The sequence below is a fragment of the Micromys minutus genome (assembly GCF_963924665.1).
Source record: "Micromys minutus genome assembly, chromosome: 4".
Lineage (NCBI taxonomy): Eukaryota > Metazoa > Chordata > Mammalia > Rodentia > Muridae > Micromys > Micromys minutus.
Window position 1 is genome coordinate 26590679 of NC_137973.1, and position 19220 is coordinate 26609898.

Here is a 19220-nt window from a genome sequence, read left to right on the forward strand (position 1 = left end):
TTTATTAAAAAAAAAAATGTATGTGTTGGTGTTTTGCCTTCATTGATCTCTGCACGCTATAGTGTGCACAGTGCCTTCACTGGTCAGAAGTGGGTACTAGATCCCTTTGAGCTAAAGTTACATATGGTTGTGAGCCACAATATGGGTGCTGGGCAACCAATCCAGCTCCTTTCCAATAACAACCAGTGTTTGTAACTGCTCAGCCACCTCTAGCCTTGGAATGACATAGACGATTAACTCTGAACAAACCATTGACAGTGCATGCGTGTCGAGTCCTCTCTACAGCATGAGGTACAAATGTGCTTCATAGACTGAAGTGGTCCTGTCGGCACTGGCGGCAACTCGGGAATTGTGAGTTGTGATAGCCGAGCTGTGACCTGTGACCATGGCAGGCATGCTCAAGGCACATATATATCTTCTAATGCTATGCAGAGCCCACACAGGCCAGGATAATGGTGAAGTATTTGTGGCGCAGGGTGGGGACAGTCAGAGCATGACATGAGCAAGCATGTCTTAACTGAAGACGTGACTCCTGGTGATGCTTCTGTTCAGACACTCCTGACCTAGATGGAGAGAGCAGAGCAACTGCCCCCTGTGTCCATTGCTCATTCTGCACTCCACTGTGGACTGCCCAACTCAGACCATGACTGCCTTCCCCTGGAACACCCACTACATCCAGCTGATGGTAGAGGGGAAAGATGTGCTTGCTGTGTGCTCTGGTGACTGTGACTGGAACTAAACCTCCCGGGCAATCCAAGTCCCCTTTGCCTTATTTCACATCTCCCGAGTTATCCATTGTTTGGTGTTGCTCAGCTGAAAAGCAATGTGACCAACCAAGACAATGAGGGACTTTGTTGCAAGGTAAGCTCCTTCCAGAGCACTTGTTGAGACCAGGTAGGCAGCAAAAGAGACGATGGCACTGGCTGCTGCGGAGAAAACCAAAGAACGCTTCAACAAGAACATCATTAAATGGTGGCAACAGCCACATCCGTTCCTATGACTAACTTGTGATCCAGGAAGCACAGCTCAGCTCCCTCTTTTTTATTCCCACTGTACCTCTTATTAAGAATCAAATTTCAGGCTGGAAAGATGGCTCAGTGGTTAAGAGCACTGACTGTTCTTCCAGAGGTCCTGAGTTCAATTCCCAGCAACCACATGGTGGCTCACAGCCATCTGTAATGGGATCTGAAGCCCTCTTCCGTGTGTCTGAACAGTGTACTCAACTACATAAAATAATTAATAAAATCTTACATAAAAAGAAAAAAAGGAATCAACCTGGACCACTGACTCAGTGGTTAAGACCACTGGCTATGAGAGGTCCAAAAACTTTGGTAATAAAATTGTCAATTCTGAGAAGCATACTGGCTCCTCAGAAGAAGCCACTGACAATGAGCCTTTAGTCAGTGATGGTCCTGACTTAGGGAGGATACATCTGGAAATGAGTCAGCTCCTGGGACACCTAGTCAGAGGAGATAAAAAGGCCAAAACTGAGCTGGTCTCTGAAACTCTTCTGGGTCTCATCAAATATAGAGAAACTAACATAATAGCCAATCAAAATTGTACCAATGCCATTGCTTTGCCCCTATCAATTATATTAGAGGTTATCTAAGCCTTCTGGAAAATTCTCCCAGCCCTGCATAAAAGGGGGCCTGCAAGCCCCTTGAGTGGTCGCCATTTTGATGAATGGTTGACCCCTGCATATTGGTAATTTCTGCAGAATAAACACTCTTTGCCTTTGCACACCATTTGAATCTGGAGTCTTCCTTTAACAATCCTTTGAGCCTTAAAGCTGCTTTTCCAGAGGACCTGGAAAATTCAATTCCTATCACCCACATGGCAGATCACAACTGTCTATAACCCCAGATCTGGCATCCTCAGACAAACATACATGCAGACAAAACACCAATGCACATTTACAAACAAGCAAATAGAAATGAAAAAAAAAAATTAGAAAGAATCAGCTTTAGACAGAGTTTTTCTATGTAGACCAGGTTGTGCTGGAACTCTGTGGTGTGCCAGTGCCCAGCGAAAGAATCAACTTTCAACATCCACACCATTCTGCTCTCTGGGTTGGGGCAGATGTCTTGTTCAGCATCTGCATTACACCAGGTTTAGTGAGCTCAGCTTGATTGGACAGCCAGAATTATTACAGAATTATACGGGAAGAGAAAACTCTTTTACAAATAGTGAAAACTTTTCAGTCTTTTATAACATGAAAAGTTGGCCTAAGTGAGGGAGGAGATGTGGGTAAATCATTTACATCAAAAACCTGATAAAAGTGAGGACTTGGTATTATCTTTACCTGTAGTTCTTTTTTGTTTGTTTGTTTTGTTTTGTTTTTATGTGCTTTGGTGTTTTGCCTACACGTCTATCTGTCTGAGGATGCTGGGAGACCCTGGGATTGGAGCTACAGACAGTTGCAAACTACCATATGGGTCTGAGAACTGAACCCAGATCCTCTGAAAGAGGATCTCTTAACCACAGAGTCATCTCTAATACAACTGCAGTCTTTTCCTTTTGGTTGCAGAGTCTTTTTTCAGGTAGTGAAATTCTTTTGCCATTTCTGGCAGGAAGTTAACAGTGGGAGGGGCTTTCCTGACTCTTATTCTAGGTAACTGGGGATCGTAGACTCAATGAATATCTGTATTATAGGTCAAATTTATACAAATTTAAATTTCGGTCCAGTAAACTTTATGATCACTGTATAACTTAGTTGAATGTCTTAAGGAAGAATAAATCTTTGTTTCTCTCTATTTTTTTTTTCCAAGACAGGGTTTCTCTGTGTAGTTTTGGTTGTCTTTAATCCCAGCCTCTGCCTCCTGAGTGCTAGGGTTAAAGGCTGTGCCACTACTGCCCGGCTTCGATAATTCTTTGTAAAAGAATTTTCCGTAACTTTAAGACAGGGTTCATCTAGCAGAGGAAGGTTTTACCCAATAATAAAACATATCCAGCATTTGGAGAGATTTAACCACCAGTTTTAAATGTCTTTCTTAGGAAAAGGATAAAACAAAATTCCTCATTTTCTGAGTCAGTTTTTGTGAACAAGAATAACATCAGATAAAGTTTTGAGGCTTTATTGGGACCAAAGAATTAGGTACTAATTTTATCTTAGTATGATAAACTCTTGACCTTAGAAATTATAATTAAATTATAACTATACTGTAATCACCATTGTACAAAATTCCATGTAAGAACTTAGTTTTTTTTTTTTTTTTTTTTTTTAAAAAAGGCCTCCTTGAGGCTGGAGAGATGGCTCAGCGGTTAAGAGCACTGACTGCTCTTCCAGAGGTTCTGATTTCAGTTCCTAGCAACCTTGTGGTGGCTCACAATCATCTGTAATGGGATCTGAAATTATCTGACTTGTGCCTCCAAATTCTGAGATTATAGTCATGAGCCGCCATGCCTGGCTTTCCTTACTTATAGCACAGGTCTGTTTACAACAAAGTGCTTATGTTTGTCAAGCATGTCTTGCTGGCAATCAGGCAGCCTCCATGGCCAGCCCTGCCTGGTGACATGGGACCATCAGACAACCTAGCAACAAGAAGACAGGTGATCACTAACTGCCCAGTGGGGAAGCATTCCCATTGTTGCCTTTGCCCCCACAGCTCCCTGGGCATGCACCTTCTGCCCTTTAAAGAGCCAATTCCCCCTTCTTTTCTTTCTCCCCGTAGAGGCAGCCTGTGTGTCCCTCAGCCCCTCCCCTTTACAAACCTCCCACGTGAGACCTTGTAGCATGGTGTGATCTTGTCTGAACGGCAGCCTAGTTCCATTGTGTCTACCTTGCTTTTCTTTATGTGCTGATTTTGAGATAGGTGGGGGGTTTCCCTGTGTAACATTGGCTGTCCTGGGACTCAGAGATCTGCCTCTGCTTCCTGGCATATATTCTTTGTGTTTTAGTTTTTGATGCTTTTATTTTTAAAGACTCATCCTTAAAAAAAATTCTTAGTGGACAGTTTTTAAATATGTATTTTCTTTTTTAAAATAGAAACACTTTATTGAATACTCTGAAAGAGGGCAATTGGGCTGGTTGTAGGCAGATGAGGTATTTGGAGCAAGTATTTGGGTAATGATTCTCTCCCTCTCTCTCCCTCTCCCTGTCCCTCTCCCTCCCCCCCCACCCCCCTCTGTGTGTGTGTGTGTGTGTGTGTGTGTGTGTATAAAACCTCAGGGTATGTAACTTGTGCAGTGGGAAGGAGGACAGTCCGTACAATACTAGAACATTAAGATTAGTTCAAGCCACTATGAGTGTGACTTCTTGTCCTGGTCTGAGGCTAGAGTCATAGGGAACTGGGCTGACTGTGGTGCACTCAGATACTTAGGATAAAATGTAGCAGATTTTTAGCAGTTGTATCTGGCATGAGTTCCAGACTGGTGGCACCTAGGCTTTGAAGTAGCCTTTTGTGATTGCTATCTGAGATTCTATGGAGTTCTGAAGGATTCTCAGAGACTTTGCAGGATGGGGAAGTCTAGTATGGCTGAGAATTGCTTAAGGCTTTCAATACTACTCCCTGAAATTGACTTGCTGAAAGTACCCTTTGTGTAACAGTAAAAAGTGCTTCTAGGAAGCTCCAAGAATTCAGTCTTTGAGTTTCAGAACAAAACAAAACATAACACAACCCTCTACAAACAAGCAAACATTTCTTTTTGGGTAGCACTGGGGATCAAACCCAAGGCTTTGCATATGCTATGCGTGTGTGTGCTTTAGCACAAACACTAAGCCCCTCTTAGGATGTCTGTTGGTTTCTTTACTGTGAGGCTGTAGTGGCAGCTGTGGTGTGTGGCTTCTTTGGAATGTAGAATATGACTTCTCTGTCCTGTGGGGCTGTTGTTTCTTGGCTCTATAACATGTGTTTCCTTAGAGGTCACCCTGCAACTGGGCAGCAGCAGAGCTGAACGGGCATTCCACTTCAAAGCCTCAAGCCCACAAGATGTCCTTCACTGCCAACAGATCTGTTCAAAGACTAAGCTTTGAAAGTTCCGGCCAGCCAGAGGGATCAAGGACAAAAGAACATGGCATGGCCTTCAGACATCAACTAAGCAGGGCTCATAGGGGCTCACAGAGAATGAAGGGCAATTACAAAGCCCACATGGGCCCATGCTAGGTCCTTTGTGTATGTTATGGTGGTTAGCCTTGTGTTTTTGGGGGACTCCTAACCATGGAAGTGTTTGTCATAACACAGTGTTGGCTCTGACTCTTCCATCTGTTCTTGGGACCCCTTTCCTCCCACTGGGTTGGAGGCTCCTCTTGTTGCATCTTGTGATGTCTTGTTCAGTGGATATCCCTGGGAGGCCTGTTCTTTTCTGAAGGAAAACAGGAGGAACTGTGGATCTGGGAGAGGGAAAGTGGGGAGAAATGGGACAATGGAGGGAGGGAAAACTGCAGTTAGGTTGTTTTGAAAACAAAAAAATAAGGGATAAAATAAAAATCCCGTGTGGCTGGTGTGACACTGAATCTCACTGTTAGCCTTTTGTCTAAGCTCCACCCCACAGTTACTTGGCAACAGCCTGACTTACTATAAAAGGGGCTGCTTGCCCCCTGCACTCTCTCTTGCTCTCTTGCCTTCTTGCTCTCTGTCCTCTCATTCCTTACTCACTCTCTCTCCTCTCTCTCTCTCTCTCTCTCTCTCTCTCTCTCTCTCTCTCTCTCTCTCTCTCTCTCTCTCTTTCTCCCCATTCTCCTCCCCCCTCTTTCTCCATATGCTCATGGCTAGCCTCTACTCCTCTACTCCTCTCTGCCTTTCTGTCTCTACTACCCTCTCAACCCCTCCCCATGGCCTGAATAAACTCTATAATATACTATACCATCATGTGGCTGGTCCCTCAGTGGGGAGGGATGCTTCAGCATGGGCCCTCAAAGGTGTCTTCCCTTTTTAATACCTGACTACAAACATACTTCTCTCTTTATCTTTTTATAAAATACAACACTCATTACCCTGGAAGCAGAGGCAGGCAGATCTTTGAAGGTTTGGGCCAACGGGGCCTACATAGAGAGTTCCAGGGCTATATAGTAAAATGCTGTCTCAATTTTTTTTTCAACCAGTTCTCAAGTGTATCTTGTGTTTTAAATTTTTACTAGTCCTCCCAGACATTCCTTATGCAGACACATTGTTGCCCAGCAAGCCACTAGCATGTGAAGAGCTCATTTCTCTTTCAATGGCTCTCACTATTTTTTAGTATGTACAGGTGTTATGCTGACACGTATGTCTATGCACCACATGCATTCCTGGTACTCAAAGCAAAGAGGCCTGAAGGGGGCATTGGAACTACTGGAACTGGAATACAGGTAGCTATGGGCTACCATTTAAGTGCTAGGAAGTGGACATGGGTCCCCTAAGAACAATCAGTCATCTTAGATGTGGAATCACTCCATCCCTGGCTCTCTTATTTTTTTAGTTACATTTCTGGCTTGTCTACCACTTATCTCAATTAGGTCTTATAAGGAGCTTGTCCCTCTGTTGTTGTTGAAGGTTAGTCACCTGGAGCTTGCTATATAGACCAGGCTGACCTAGAAGTGGCTGCAATTCTCCAGACTCTCCAAGTGCTGGGATTACAGATGAGCACACATCCAGCTTTATTGCCCATCAACTCCCTAGACAGCCCCATTCTGTAGCCCAGGCTAACCTTAAATCAGGATCCTTCTGCCTCAGCCTCCCATATTCTGGGAGTGTAGGCATGTTCTTCCACATTGTTCTCTAAAAACCTTAAAACACTCAACTGAGGGGGGGCTGGAAAAATGGCTTAGTGGTTAAGAGCACTGACTGCTCTTCCAGAGGTCCTGAGTTCAATTCCCAGCAACCACATGGTGGCTCACAACCATCTGTAATGAGATCTGATGCCCTCTTCTGGTGTGTCTGAAGACAGCTACAGTGTACTTATAAATAATAAATAAATAAATCTTAAGAAACAAACAAAAAAACCACTCAACTGAACAAGTTGCAGGCTTTTAGCCATTTCCACCAAGTTCCCACAGTTTAGCTTACCCAACAAAAATGCTGGTTTTCATAGCCAATTCTACACTGATAAACTTCCCAAAGAAGGTGTTTGAAAGATGGCTTGTTGGTTAAAGGCACTGACTGCTTGTGCAGTTTCCAGGTTCAATTCCCAGCTCCACTCTGTTCCCTCACATGCCATCATAACTTGATGGTTGATCACAACCATTATAACTTTAGTTCTAGGAAATCGATACTCTTCTTCTGACCTCTATAGGAGCTAGGAGTTAAAATAAATAAACCTTAAAACATAAAAATAAACTTCCTAGATGAGCTTGGTAGCACACACCTTTAATCTTGTCACTTGGGAGGCAGAGGCAGGTGACTCTCTGAGTTCAAGGCTAGCCTGGTCTACAGCGTGAGTTCCAGGACAGCTACATGGGGAGACCTTGTCTCAAACAAACAAATACAAAACATAAAACTTCCCAAGGAAGTTTCATGAGCAGTCTCAGAGCTGTAGTGGTGCACACCTTTAAGCCCAGCACCCCAGTTCCAGGGGACATGATGCTCTCTGTCTTCTGGTTTCTGGACACACTGCATCATGAAAGTAGTGCAGACATACACACAGACAAGAAGACACTCATATACCTGACATACTTTGGTAAAAAATAAAAAGCACAACAATTTGTACTGAGGATTTAAAATTGTCTTTAAATATACTTATGTTTAGGAGTTTGTGTGCTATCTTTAAAATTGGTGCAGAACTCAAAAAGATCCTATTAGACCCCTTAGGTCCTCTAGAACTGGAGTTACAGATAATTATGAACCACTGTGAGGGTACTGAGTACCAAACCCAGGTTTTCTTCAAAAACAATAAATGCTCTTAACCACGGAGCCATCTCTCCAGCTCCCTATAGTGATTTAAAAAAACACCTTTTTGGGGAGAACATTTCCTCATCTTTGTCTTCAAAGTCCTTTTTCTTCTTTAAATATCTGTCTGTCTGTCTATTTTCCATCCAAGACTCACTACATAAACCTGAGTGTCCCAAGGTGTGCCACACACAGCTATGCCTGTGGTTGATGTCTAATTGCAGGTGAGGGCAGGTACAAGATAAGGCAAGGCCTGTGATTGGGCAGTGGAAAATTAGGCGGGGCAGAGTTTTGGAAAGGTGGGGAAGAGAGAGAAGAAGAGGAGATGGAGGAGGAAGAGGATAACCCACTCCCATGTGGCTTTATATAGCTACAGGTAGCTATGAATATCTTATAAGGGATGGATCATTATAGGACAATCTGTCTTATCTAGGTAGGCAGTTTGTATCAATATTAATTGACTCTGAGTTTATTATGTGGATGTTCTGTGTAGTGAGAATTTACTGATATAAATCTGATTGATTCAAGCTTCAAGAGTTTAGATTTTTTGGGGGGTGAATACTGGGAATTTGAGCAGGGTTCCCAGCAGAGAGCCAGCAGGAGAGGCAGCTACTGCATGAGGCTGTGAGGTGCAGAGACCACCAGAGACAGAGTAGCAGGCATAGCACATGATGCCCTGGAAAGATTCGCCTTTTCTAATATTTGCTGCTACACTGGCCCAATTTTATGAAGTTCTGAGGTTTAAACCCAGGGTTGCAGCTTCATAAATGCCAGGTGAGCACCACTAAGTTAGGTATATCTCCAGTTTCTTTTCCTTTTTTTTTTTTTTTTTTTTTTTTTAAGATTTATTTCATGTACGTGAGTACACTGTAGCTGTCTTCAGACACACCAGAAGAGGGTGTCAGATCTCATCACAGATGGTTGTGAGCCACCATGTGGTTGCTAGGAATTGAACTCAGGACTCTGGAAGAGAAGTCAGTGCTCTTAACAACTGAGCCACCTCTCCAACCCTATCACCAGTCTTGCTTCCTTTTTGTTCTTTGGTGTGTGTGGGTGGCTCTGTCTCAGTAACCACAGAGGAAGACATTCAAGGGTATGCTCTGGCCTTCTCCATATTTAACTGTGTGTTCTTCCTGGAAATGGATTGTAGGTGGTTGTAAACTGCCTGACTTCAGTGCTGATAGCTGAACTTGACCCTCTCCAAGAGCAGAAAATGCTCAGCCTGTGCACTGTTCTTATTTACTTACTCATTTTGAAAGTTGTGTGAGTGGTCAGGATGCACGCCCATGTGCGGGGGGGCAGACTTGACATGGGGTGCCTCCTTCAATTACTCTTTACCACCTTTCCTCCAAACAAAAAAAAAAGTGAACCTGAAGATCACTGATTCTGCTAGACTGGCTGGCAAGCAAGACCAAGATTCCTTCTTCTGCCTCCCCAGCCTTGGGATACAGAGTGTGTGCCATTATGCCCAGCTTTTTAATCTGGGAGCCAGGATATGAGGATCCATAGACCTCATATTTGCACAAGTATGTCAATCTACTAAAGCACCCAGACAAATTTATATTTTCTCATTAACAATTTTTAGTGAACAGTTAGTTTCCATGATTTTGTATAGTCTATATGGCTGTGTGGGTAAGTGCATGCCACAGTGCTTCTGGGGTCAGAAGGTAACTTGTGGGAGTCGGTTCTTCCATCATATGGGTCCTGGAAATTTAAGTCAGGTTGTGACCCTCAATGGAAAGTATTCTCTTTTTTGCTGCAACATCTCACTGGATTGTTATATTTTTAAACTTACATTTGTGCATATGTATGGACACATACATGTCACAGTGAAAAGTCAAAAAAACAACTTATGGAAATTAGTCCTCTTTTACCATGTGAGTCCTTAGAAGACAGTCAGGTATGCGCCTTTACCCTGAGACAATTTTGGTGACCCCTTATGATATTTCATACATTATCTCATATTGCTAAAGCCATCGAGACTCATTTACTTGTCAAGTTTTTGTCTCTACGCATTTTCTTCCAAGTTACTTTTGTGTTTGTGTCTTTATTACTTGTATCTGGTGAGCTTTGGCTTAATTTATATTTAACTAAACATTGAAAAGTTCATTGGAAAAAATCAATTGTATTCTGATATAAACTTATAGGAACAGGAAAATAAGAAAATTCAAAGACATCACCTAAAAAGACAATTACATAGCATTTATGAGACAGGATCTCACTACATACGGGCTAGGCTGGTCCCAAACTTGCAATGCCCCTCTCTCTGCCTGGGCTTACAGGCGGCACGAACACACCTGGGCCTATCGTATTTAAAGTGTGATAAAGCGGAGAGATGCTCAGCAGTTCAGACCATTGACTGCTCACTTTTTCAAAGACCTGGGTTCATTTCCTAAAACCCACACACTGGCTCACAACTGTCTGGACCTGTAATTCCAGGGAATCCCATGTTCTCTTCTGACCTTTACAGGCACCAGGCATACACATGCTATTCACACATGCACGCAGACATAAAATAGTATGTAGATCAGGTCGACCTCAAACTCAGAAAGACACTTATAACTCTGCCTTCCAAATGCTGGGATTAAAAGCATACACCATCAAACCACCTCCAGTTAAGTCATTTATAAATACTTATATGATCAGCAGTATACTTTTTTCTAAATGGGAAAAAATAAACTTGGTTTCTTGATTTATGCCATAGATAAAATCTGGGCTGGAGAGACAGCTTAGTTCAATTCCCAGCAACCACACGGTGGCTCACAACCATTTGTAATGGGATCTGATGCCCGCGTCTGGTATGTCTTAAGACAGAGACAGTGTTCCCACATACATAAAATAAATACTTAAAAAAAAGATAAAATCCAGAACTTAAAGAGACCTAAAAGTGGGGGCTGGAGCGATGGCTCAGTGGTTAAGAGCACTGACTGCTCTTCCAGAGGACCTGAGTTCAATTCCCAACAACCACATGGTGGCTCACAACCATCTGTAATGGCATTTGATGCCCTCTTCTGGTGTGTCTGAGGACAGTTACAGTGTACTCGTATAAATAAAATAAAATCTTAAAAAAAAAAGAGACCTAAAAGAAAAAGTACAAATATGAAAAGTGCATCAGGTCTAGAAACATGGTTCATGTTAAAGGTTCTTTGCCTCAAAGGCCCAAATCGCCACTGCAGAGCTCATGTGAATTTAAGAACAAATAATAACAAAAATTTACCAGCTAACTCTAAGAGTACCATCTTAATCTTGGTTTAGAAGAGATTAAAAAAAGAAAAAGAAAAAGAAAAAAAAAGAAAACCAACAGTGCACACTATGCAAAGATAAAGAAGATTTTATTTCCAAAAAGACATAAGGAAACAAAGAAACAGATTTTGTTTGTAACAGAGTTTCTCTGTGTAGCCCTGGCAGTTCTGGAACTCACTCTGTAAACCAGACCAGACTGGTCTCAGATACTGACTGCCAGGCAATTTAAAGATTTATTTTATGTGAGTATACTGTAGCTGTCAGACACACCAGCAGAGGGCATCAGATCTCAGATGGTTGTGAGCCACCATGTGGTTGCTGGGACCTCTGGAAGAGCAGTCAGTGCTCTTAACTGCAGAGCCATCTCTCCAGCCCAGTTTTTTGTTTTTAAATTTCCATGTCTTTTCCTTGATTATGATGCTTTTTGCCTTGCTTTGTTTCTCTGTATAGCCCTGGTTATCCTGGAACTACATATGGAGTTTTAGAATAACTGGGCTATATTAAGATCCTGTCTCAAATTTTTTTTTAAAAAGTAACTTCAGTTTAGCTAAAGAATTTTTAATTTAAAAAATGTTGTTTTTTGGTTATAATTTTTCTAACATTAAAATTAATAAAAATAATTGCACATGAGTGGTGGCAAACATCTTTGATCCCAGCCTCAGGAAGCAGATTAAGACAGGTCTTTGAGGTCTACTAAGGAGCTCCAGGAAATCAGAAGCATAACAGTAAGGCCATGTTTTAAAAACAAAAAACCCTGTTTGGCCAGAGTGCAATTTCTCTCATGAATTATTGAGTTAGTGTTCTTATATTTAGGGAAGCAGTAATCTCATTTTATATAAATACCTCCTGGCTTACTTTTTGTAGAAATGCTACTGTAATTAACTATTTCCTCCGTAATATTTCTTTTTGTGTCTTACTCCAATTTTTTATATCTTGTTTTGGAAACAGAAGAAATATTTAATAAAGAGCTGGTGAGATATGTTAGTGAGTAAAAGAGTCTGCTGCTAAGCCTGAGACCCTGACTTGAGTTCCCAGAACCTACGCTGTGGAAAGAATCAACTCTCACATGTTGTCTTGACTTCTACATGTGTAAACCTCCCCTGCTGTACACACACAAAATAGAGTCATAAGCCAAGACAATTTTACAAGCACTGGATGATCTGAGAATTAAAAGAATCTTAACAAAACCAAGACCAAGACATCTAGCATAAATAAAGGCTTTATTGGTCAGTTCGGATGAATGACAGACTGGCATGAGGTCAACTAACTGTTTCATACATTTAAGATCCCAGGATGACAGAAGAGGCTACTCTTATTGGCAATGGGCAACAGGAAGGGAGTGAGAAGGACCTGAAGGCTTCTGAAGTTTAAGAAAGCTATCGGGACCGAAACCAACGTCCTAAGAGCAAGTCCAGGATGGAAAAAGGATCATCCAAAGCTGAAGATCTTTGAGAGTCTGGATCTAAGAAACATGCCAACAAGAGAAAAAAAATTATCAAAAGGTAGGCATAGTCTTTCCCCAAAATAAGAGCTGGGCCTTTAGAGCCATGCTCTTAACTTACCACTTCTGGAGCTGTCATGGGCTTCCTGATGGGTCACAGTGGTCTCTCTCCGGCCCTCACTGTCTACCACAGTGCGGCGTTCCTCCACCGTCTGTAAGAAAAGTACCATCATATTCCTAACAGCACTATGTTGAGGTTGGCATATCCTTCTATTGGTCCCTTTCTCCAGAGCATTATCTGGCCGGTTTTTTAAAACTTCTTTCTCTCAACTTACCCCATCTGGCTTTGTTATCTTGGTCACAGAGATGCTTTTGAAATATGATTTGGGTTGGGGTTGAAGAAGTGGACCCAGACCTTCCTGGGAAACCTGGGAGTCAAGATCTGGAGGGGGAGAGAGATGACAAGCCAGGAGAGAGTGGAGGGAAGAAAATTAGACAAGTGTTTCAGGAAGGAACTTTAGAGAACTTGAGGAGAAGGGCAAGGTAGATGTGCCTCCCTCTACACTCACCCTTGTCCTCTCTGGCTCTAGAATGGGGACTCACAGGCCATGTATCGTCCAACTGTAGAAGAAGCCACAAAATCAGTGAAAAGACACCTTTCAATCTTAAACTTGAAGGTCAGAGAGCCCATACTCCACCCTAGTTCCAAAACCCCAGAAACACTGTCATTTGGGCAGCTTGTAGTTACACTTTCTTCCTTAGTTTTATATGATTTCTACTAAGAAGAATTCCTGAAATTCTTTTCTGCACTCTTAAGGTTCTTTCTTAACCAAGAATTGAAACTAGAAATTTTTAAAAGCGCACAATATTTCCATTTTTCCCCTTTGTATTCTAGTCTAGTTCCAGTACTGTAAAAAACAGAACAGAAGCAATGGGGTTGGAAAGAAGGCTCATAGGTTAAAAACACTAGCTGCCTTTTTTTTTTTTTTTTAAGATTTATTTATTTTATGTGAGTATACTGTAGCTCTCTTCAGACACACCAGAATAAATCATCAGATCCCATTACAGATAGTTGTGAGCCACCATGTGGTTGCCAGAAATTGAACTCAGGATCTCTGGAAGAGCACTCAGTGCTCTTAACCATTGAACTACCTCTCCAGCCCACTAGCTGCTCTTCTAGAGGACATCAAGCAGCTCAGAGCTCCAGGGGATTCAGCACCTCATCACCACAAGCATCTATACCAACATGGTAATACAAACTCACACAGGCACACATACATACACATACATACATTTTATTTATATGAGTACACTTGTACCTGTCTTCAGACACACCAGAAGAGGGCGTCAGATCCCATTACAGATGGTTGTGAGCCACCATGTGGTTGCTGGGAATTGAACTCAGGACCTCTGGAAGAGCAGTCAGTGCTCTTAACCACTGAACCATCTCTCCAGCCCAAAGATAAGTAAATCTTAAAAACAACAAACAATAAAAAAAATCCCAACTAACAAACTCAGAGGCAGACAGATCCCTGAGTTTAAGGCCAGCATGGTCTACATAGCAAGTTCCAGGTTAACCAATACTACAGAAACCCTGCTTCAAAATACATAAACAAACAAAATAAGGAGAGAGGGGAGGAGACATTCTTGCAGAAGATCATAGTTTATAGTTCTCAGCAAGAGCATGGTGGCTTATGATCATACAAAACTTGAGTTCCAGGGGATTCAATATCTTTTTTTGACCACTGTGGGCAAACGGTACATGTGGTACAGAGACATTGAAGCAAACAAAACACTCACATACTTAGACTAGGTGTGGTGGTACACATTTAATCCAGAGGCACAGGCAGGCAGATCTCAAAATATACACAGTGAAGTTAAGTTTAAAAACAAAAATCCCAATAAAGAAAAAAACCCAGATAAATGCACTAATCGGATGGGCTCGATTTCCAACTCATCTCTAAGATTCCAGTAAGGGTTTACAGTTCAGGTGCAGGCAAGAGTACTCACCCTATGAAAAGGTCCCTGGGACCCCCAATCTGGAGCTGGTTTGGAGGATTCAGGTTTTGCATGACTCTCCAAGACCCCCTCAAAGATCCTGGGCTGGTGACTATCTGGGTACTTAAGCATTGAGTCTCGAAGTGTCTGCCCCTCCCGCAATCTCTCACCAGGTGTTTCTGACTCAGGACCTGGAAGTTCTGTAGAAAGTTGGTAGGTGATTCTGGGATAGGAAAGGCCTTAAAACACTTTAAATCTTTAAAAAATCAACTTCTGCAGATTATCCATCCCCAACTACTCTGCAAGTTCTGTTAAACCCATAGGTTCTCCCTCAGGGAAGTTCACACACCAGGAGAGTGGGAAGGCAAGGTCCAGGCCCCCATCTCGCTGAAGATGCTATTAAAATCTCGTACTAGATCATCAAAGCCAAAGTTGCCGTGGAATCGCATCCCTCCTCTGGGGCTGAAGCTGAAACCGAATTCCTCTGTAGGACGAGAATCATCAAACGCATAGCTCTCTCGACCCCTCGCGCCTCTGTCTTCCTCCTCTTCATCGTCATCATCATCGTCATCATCTCGAGTCATCCCTCCAAAAAAAGGTTCTCTGTGGCTAAGAATGGAGGCAGGTAAGCCACGAAGACTTCAACACTGTCTAAGCCATAAAATTAACCCAAGGGCAGCAAAACGGGCCAAAGAGGGGTCTGGGCAGCTGAAGAAAACACTGAAGATTTGGTTTCAATACAACACTGATGGATCTACTAGAGTTTTGTATTATTTCTAAACAGAGTCTCTCCGCACCTCCCAACAGCTCCAAAATGACGCCCCATGGTTTTTCCTTCAGGGTCATCCTGCCCACTATTAATCGCCCAATGACTTGCTCATGGTCCTCTTTCCCCCATTGTTTTCTCCGCCCAGGTCCCTGTTGCATCACTCGTTTGGAGAAAGGTGCCGTTTCTGTCCTCTTAACCACCGCTTTGATTACAGTGGCGGGGTGAGTACTCAAGAATGCGATCTTTGACCTCTTGGTAGGACTTGAAGGGGGCGGGAAAGAAAACCTTCCAAAAATATGAAGGGGTCAAGTGTCCACCAAAACCCCCCCCCCATAACTATTCTCACCTCCGAGATCCAGGGAAGCCGAAAAAGCCTCGGAAAAGATCAAAGACGCTCATTCCCGTAGGGGTACTAGAAATTTTGAACCTCTGCAGCCCATGGGCAACACGAGACCACCAACTTACGCTACCCCGTCACGGTTCAGCGTTCGCTGCTGGAAAGCAAGCCTACGGTGCGGCGTTGTCGTAAAAGCTGTAACCCGGAGGAGGAAGAGGCGGGGCTGAGGCCGCTCCTCAGACGCGAAGCTTCTATATGCTACATTTCAGTTTTGAGTGAGGGCGTGCGAAATTCCCATTGTCCAAGGATCACATCCCTTCTAGGTGATTCTTCTTCCTGCCTATCTGCCAGGCCCCAGGGGGTGTTTCCGTTTCTCTCTGGAGGGTCTGAGGTAGCGGCCAGAGGGAGTGGCCTGTTTACTCAGGCCTGCTTCACCCAGGATCAGAAAACACCCCCCCACCTTGTGTTTAGTTTCTAGACTGACGTAGGTGAAGCCTAATACTGAACACCTCCCGCCGTGTGTTGTTTCTAGACTGACGTAGCTAACGTCTACTAACTAGGTTAGGCGATGTGCTTTACCAAGATCCTTACACCGCGATTTCCCTACTGCTGAATAAAGATGCTAGGAATCTCTTCATCTAGTAGGGAGAGTTTTAAAGATTGCTTTTTTTTTTTCAACAAAGGGTAGGTAGTTCTGGCTGTCCTTGAACTCGACCAAGGGGGGGGGGGGGGGACAAACTCAGAGGGGACCAAATTCTGGGATTAAAGGCGGTTGCCACCACACACTGCTGCTTTTTATAGATGGCAACCAACAAGGCAAAATTTGTAGACTAGGCAGGTATGAGAAGATTCAAGCGTTGGAAAGACCGTGCAGTTATGAAATTTGATGGTACTCTTTAATTCTTTAATTCACTGGGGAGGTAACGGTAGGCGGGTCTCCATCTGCTCCACACACTTTCAGGCAAACCAGAGATACAGTGAGGCTCTGACTCAAAATAAACCCCCCTCCCCACCCCAGCACAGAGGATACTTGCAGTTTTGGAAGGCTGAAACAGGATCTCTTGAGTCCTTGGCAATATGGGTTCTTACAAAGAAAACTTCTCTTTCCATATAATTTAAGTCCAAAACCTTTTACTGCACTATGTCTCCACTCCAAGTCTTGCTCTACCACAATCTGCTCCTTTCCCAAAATTTAGGCATTTCAAAGTCACACTGAATAGATACTCCTCTAAAGAAAAAAGGGTCCTAAGATTTAGTTCTGCCAACCAGCAGGTAATGCTGGCTTCTGATTTCAGAATCCTTTAAAATTATGCTTAGATTCCCACAAGGTCCTTTTCTTTTTCAATGTCCTTAGCTCCTTCCCCCCTTCACTTCCTGAAACTTGCTGTAGATGAGGCAGTTTCTAGAAGAAATGACTTTTGTGGTTCTTTCCGGTCACAGGATGTAAAAGGAATCCCCTTAAGGGTAAAATATTAGCACATTAAGGTGAGAGTTCTTAAAGGGCAAAGATTTCACTTTATTCCACAGCCTTCGAGCCTGCTAGAAGAGGCCCAGTTGGTACGGTAATACTTATTCACCAAGCTGGTCATCGACGAGAGTGAGGATATCCTAGACGGAGCAAGAATGGGCAGAGGCTGAAGGTAGAGGTTTGTTTTTTTTTTTTTTTTCTCCTTTTTATATATATATATATGTATGTATATATATATATATATATATACAAGACACATTAATCCATTAAATTTGAGGACACAGTACAAAAAGAAAACCACTTAAACTAATCCATCTGACAATGCTGTTCATATTTATGACACCATTTTTTTTGTGTGTATGTGAGTGTGTGTGTGTGTGTGTGTGTGTGTGTGTGTGTGTGTGGTTTGGTTTTCCTAATAATAAAGGAGACGACTTAGGGCTGTTGGGCTAATATATATTTGGGGTGGGGGAGGGGTTTCACCTTCCCATCTCATCCATACACCACCAGGGTGAATAGGAGGAAGTGAAGGAAAGGCAGGGCCCACAGCAAAGTTTCATAATCTTGAATGCAAAGAGAAAGAAGGAAGAGGAGGGGAGGGAAGAAAATACAAATCCTATAATACATACAACAGGGTGGGATGGTATAGGGATGGGACAGACATGAAGCTGAGGTGTGGGATGGGCCGCTGGGGGTGTGGAGCAGCGGAATCGCCCCACATTCTTTTCTCTCTTTGATGCTGTTTCCATAGTTTCCAGGCTGAGAAGCCCTCTCAGAAGATGGGACAGGAGAAGAGGGTCAGGGCCTCAGTTGGCCCCCCAGCTGTAGCTGTTGTAGGCAGACTTGTTGGTCTGGGGCTTCTGCGGGATGGAGCTGGTCTGGCTACGTTGCCCGCTGCCCGTCTGCAGGGGAATGGGAGGGTTATGGGGGAGGAAAAAGGTGTCTAGTTAGTGGGACCAATCTGTAACATCTTCAAGTGGAAATGTGCAAACAGTCACGCTCTCTCACTTCTTTTACTTAGAACCTACTATGAAGCTTACTTTTCAAGCACAGAAACTTTGGTCTACATAGACTCATTTACAAGGTGACTTTTTCTTAACCATAAAGTAGAGGAAAATGAAAAGTGGACAAGGAAACTTTGGAGATAAGACGGTGAGTTTGTTCTATTCTTATTCAGTTGTCTCCCCACGACCCACTGCCCTGGTCTAAAAAGCAACTATGAGAATTCTGACCTTCTCAAAGTGAGTGATCACAGGCTTACATTGTCACTTATCTCTGTGAATGCCGAAACATATAAAGCTATCTTTGAGAGCAACAAAGCCCTATTTTAGTTGCCCAGCCATCTATGTTGGGGATCTTAAAAGGTCTCTTTTACCACCCTTCAGATACACCCACCACCACACATTAATTAATGTGAAACCAATTCAAAGCCACAAAGACCTGAGGCATCAGGCTCCAGATGCTGCCCCAAGAATCATTTCCATTCTAGTAACCAAGTGTTTTCCAGAGTTGGGGAGGGTAGAAAGATAAAGAGGGTGTTGAGGGGGGAAGGAAGAGAGAGGACGGGGAAGCCAGAGAGCTTAGCATAGTGTTTCTGTTTGTGTATCCCGATTTGTGATTGGGTAGGCTTTTCAAGTTATCTGAGGCTGTGGAGGTGAAATGGGGACTAAAAAGGTTGGTTCAAGCATATTATTCAGTTTCATTACCTGCTCCTCCTGCTGGCGCTGGCAACAGAGAATCATCTGCAAATATGGTAGCTGAGGCAGAACCAGGATATATGGAAAATAAAGGGACAAACTTTTGACAATAGAACTCCACTGTTAGCAGGGAAAGCTATAATGTCAGGGAGGGGAGAAGGCTGGGAGAGGTTAGAGGGAAGGTGTGACCCAGGTCTGACAGGATGAGGACAACTGTGCCATGGGAGGTGGTGGAGAAAGGTACCAAAGGAACTGAACAAAAGGGTTTCAATCTGTCCCATTCTTTCATGTTTCCTTTGCTAACTGCTTGTGTTATGTGCGCTTGTGTCTGTATGTGCTGTGTGCCCCTGGCTGGCACTGGTGAGGGCTGGGTGAAGGTGGTGGTAAGGAAGGTTAAGAAAAGGAAAAGGGAGGTAGTTATAAGGGATAGGAAGGAAGAGGAAGGGAAAGGAGAGATGGGGAAGGGCT

The 19220-nt window shown here is 43.2% G+C and overlaps 2 protein-coding genes across 20 annotated transcripts in view; both read right to left on the reverse strand.

Annotated features, from left to right (window-relative positions):
* Positions 1 to 12243: 12243 nt before the first annotated feature.
* Positions 12244 to 15830, reverse strand: HAX1 (HCLS1 associated protein X-1). Of its 2 annotated transcripts, none has more exons than XM_080916455.1 (7): positions 15597 to 15830; positions 14827 to 15090; positions 14494 to 14704; positions 13053 to 13104; positions 12819 to 12925; positions 12605 to 12695; positions 12244 to 12504 (listed from the first exon to the last, which is right to left on the reverse strand). In XM_080916455.1, exons 1-7 carry the CDS (start codon positions 15647 to 15649, stop codon positions 12419 to 12421), a joined length of 864 nt encoding a protein of 287 aa, XP_080772581.1. In that variant the 5' UTR covers positions 15650 to 15830; the 3' UTR covers positions 12244 to 12418. The 2 variants fall into 2 exon arrangements, with proteins under 2 accessions (XP_080772581.1, XP_080772580.1); XM_080916454.1 differs by having other exon boundaries at positions 14494 to 14681; positions 14831 to 15090; positions 15597 to 15820.
* Positions 15831 to 16211: 381 nt separating this feature from the next.
* UBAP2L (ubiquitin associated protein 2 like) overlaps positions 16212 to 19220 on the reverse strand; it is a 52271-nt gene continuing 49262 nt past the window's right edge. For 7 of the 18 annotated variants that reach the window (XM_080916168.1, XM_080916159.1, XM_080916158.1 and 4 more), the window contains 2 exons: positions 18762 to 18812; positions 17545 to 17957 (listed from right to left, as the gene is read on the reverse strand). In XM_080916168.1, the coding sequence (XP_080772294.1) occupies positions 17862 to 17957; positions 18762 to 18812 (147 nt within the window). In that variant the 3' untranslated portion in view covers positions 17545 to 17861. Of the gene's footprint in view, positions 17196 to 17544; positions 17958 to 18761; positions 18813 to 19220 lie in introns of those variants that run through there. The other 11 variants (XM_080916162.1, XM_080916161.1, XM_080916176.1 and 8 more) reach the window with 5 other exon arrangements.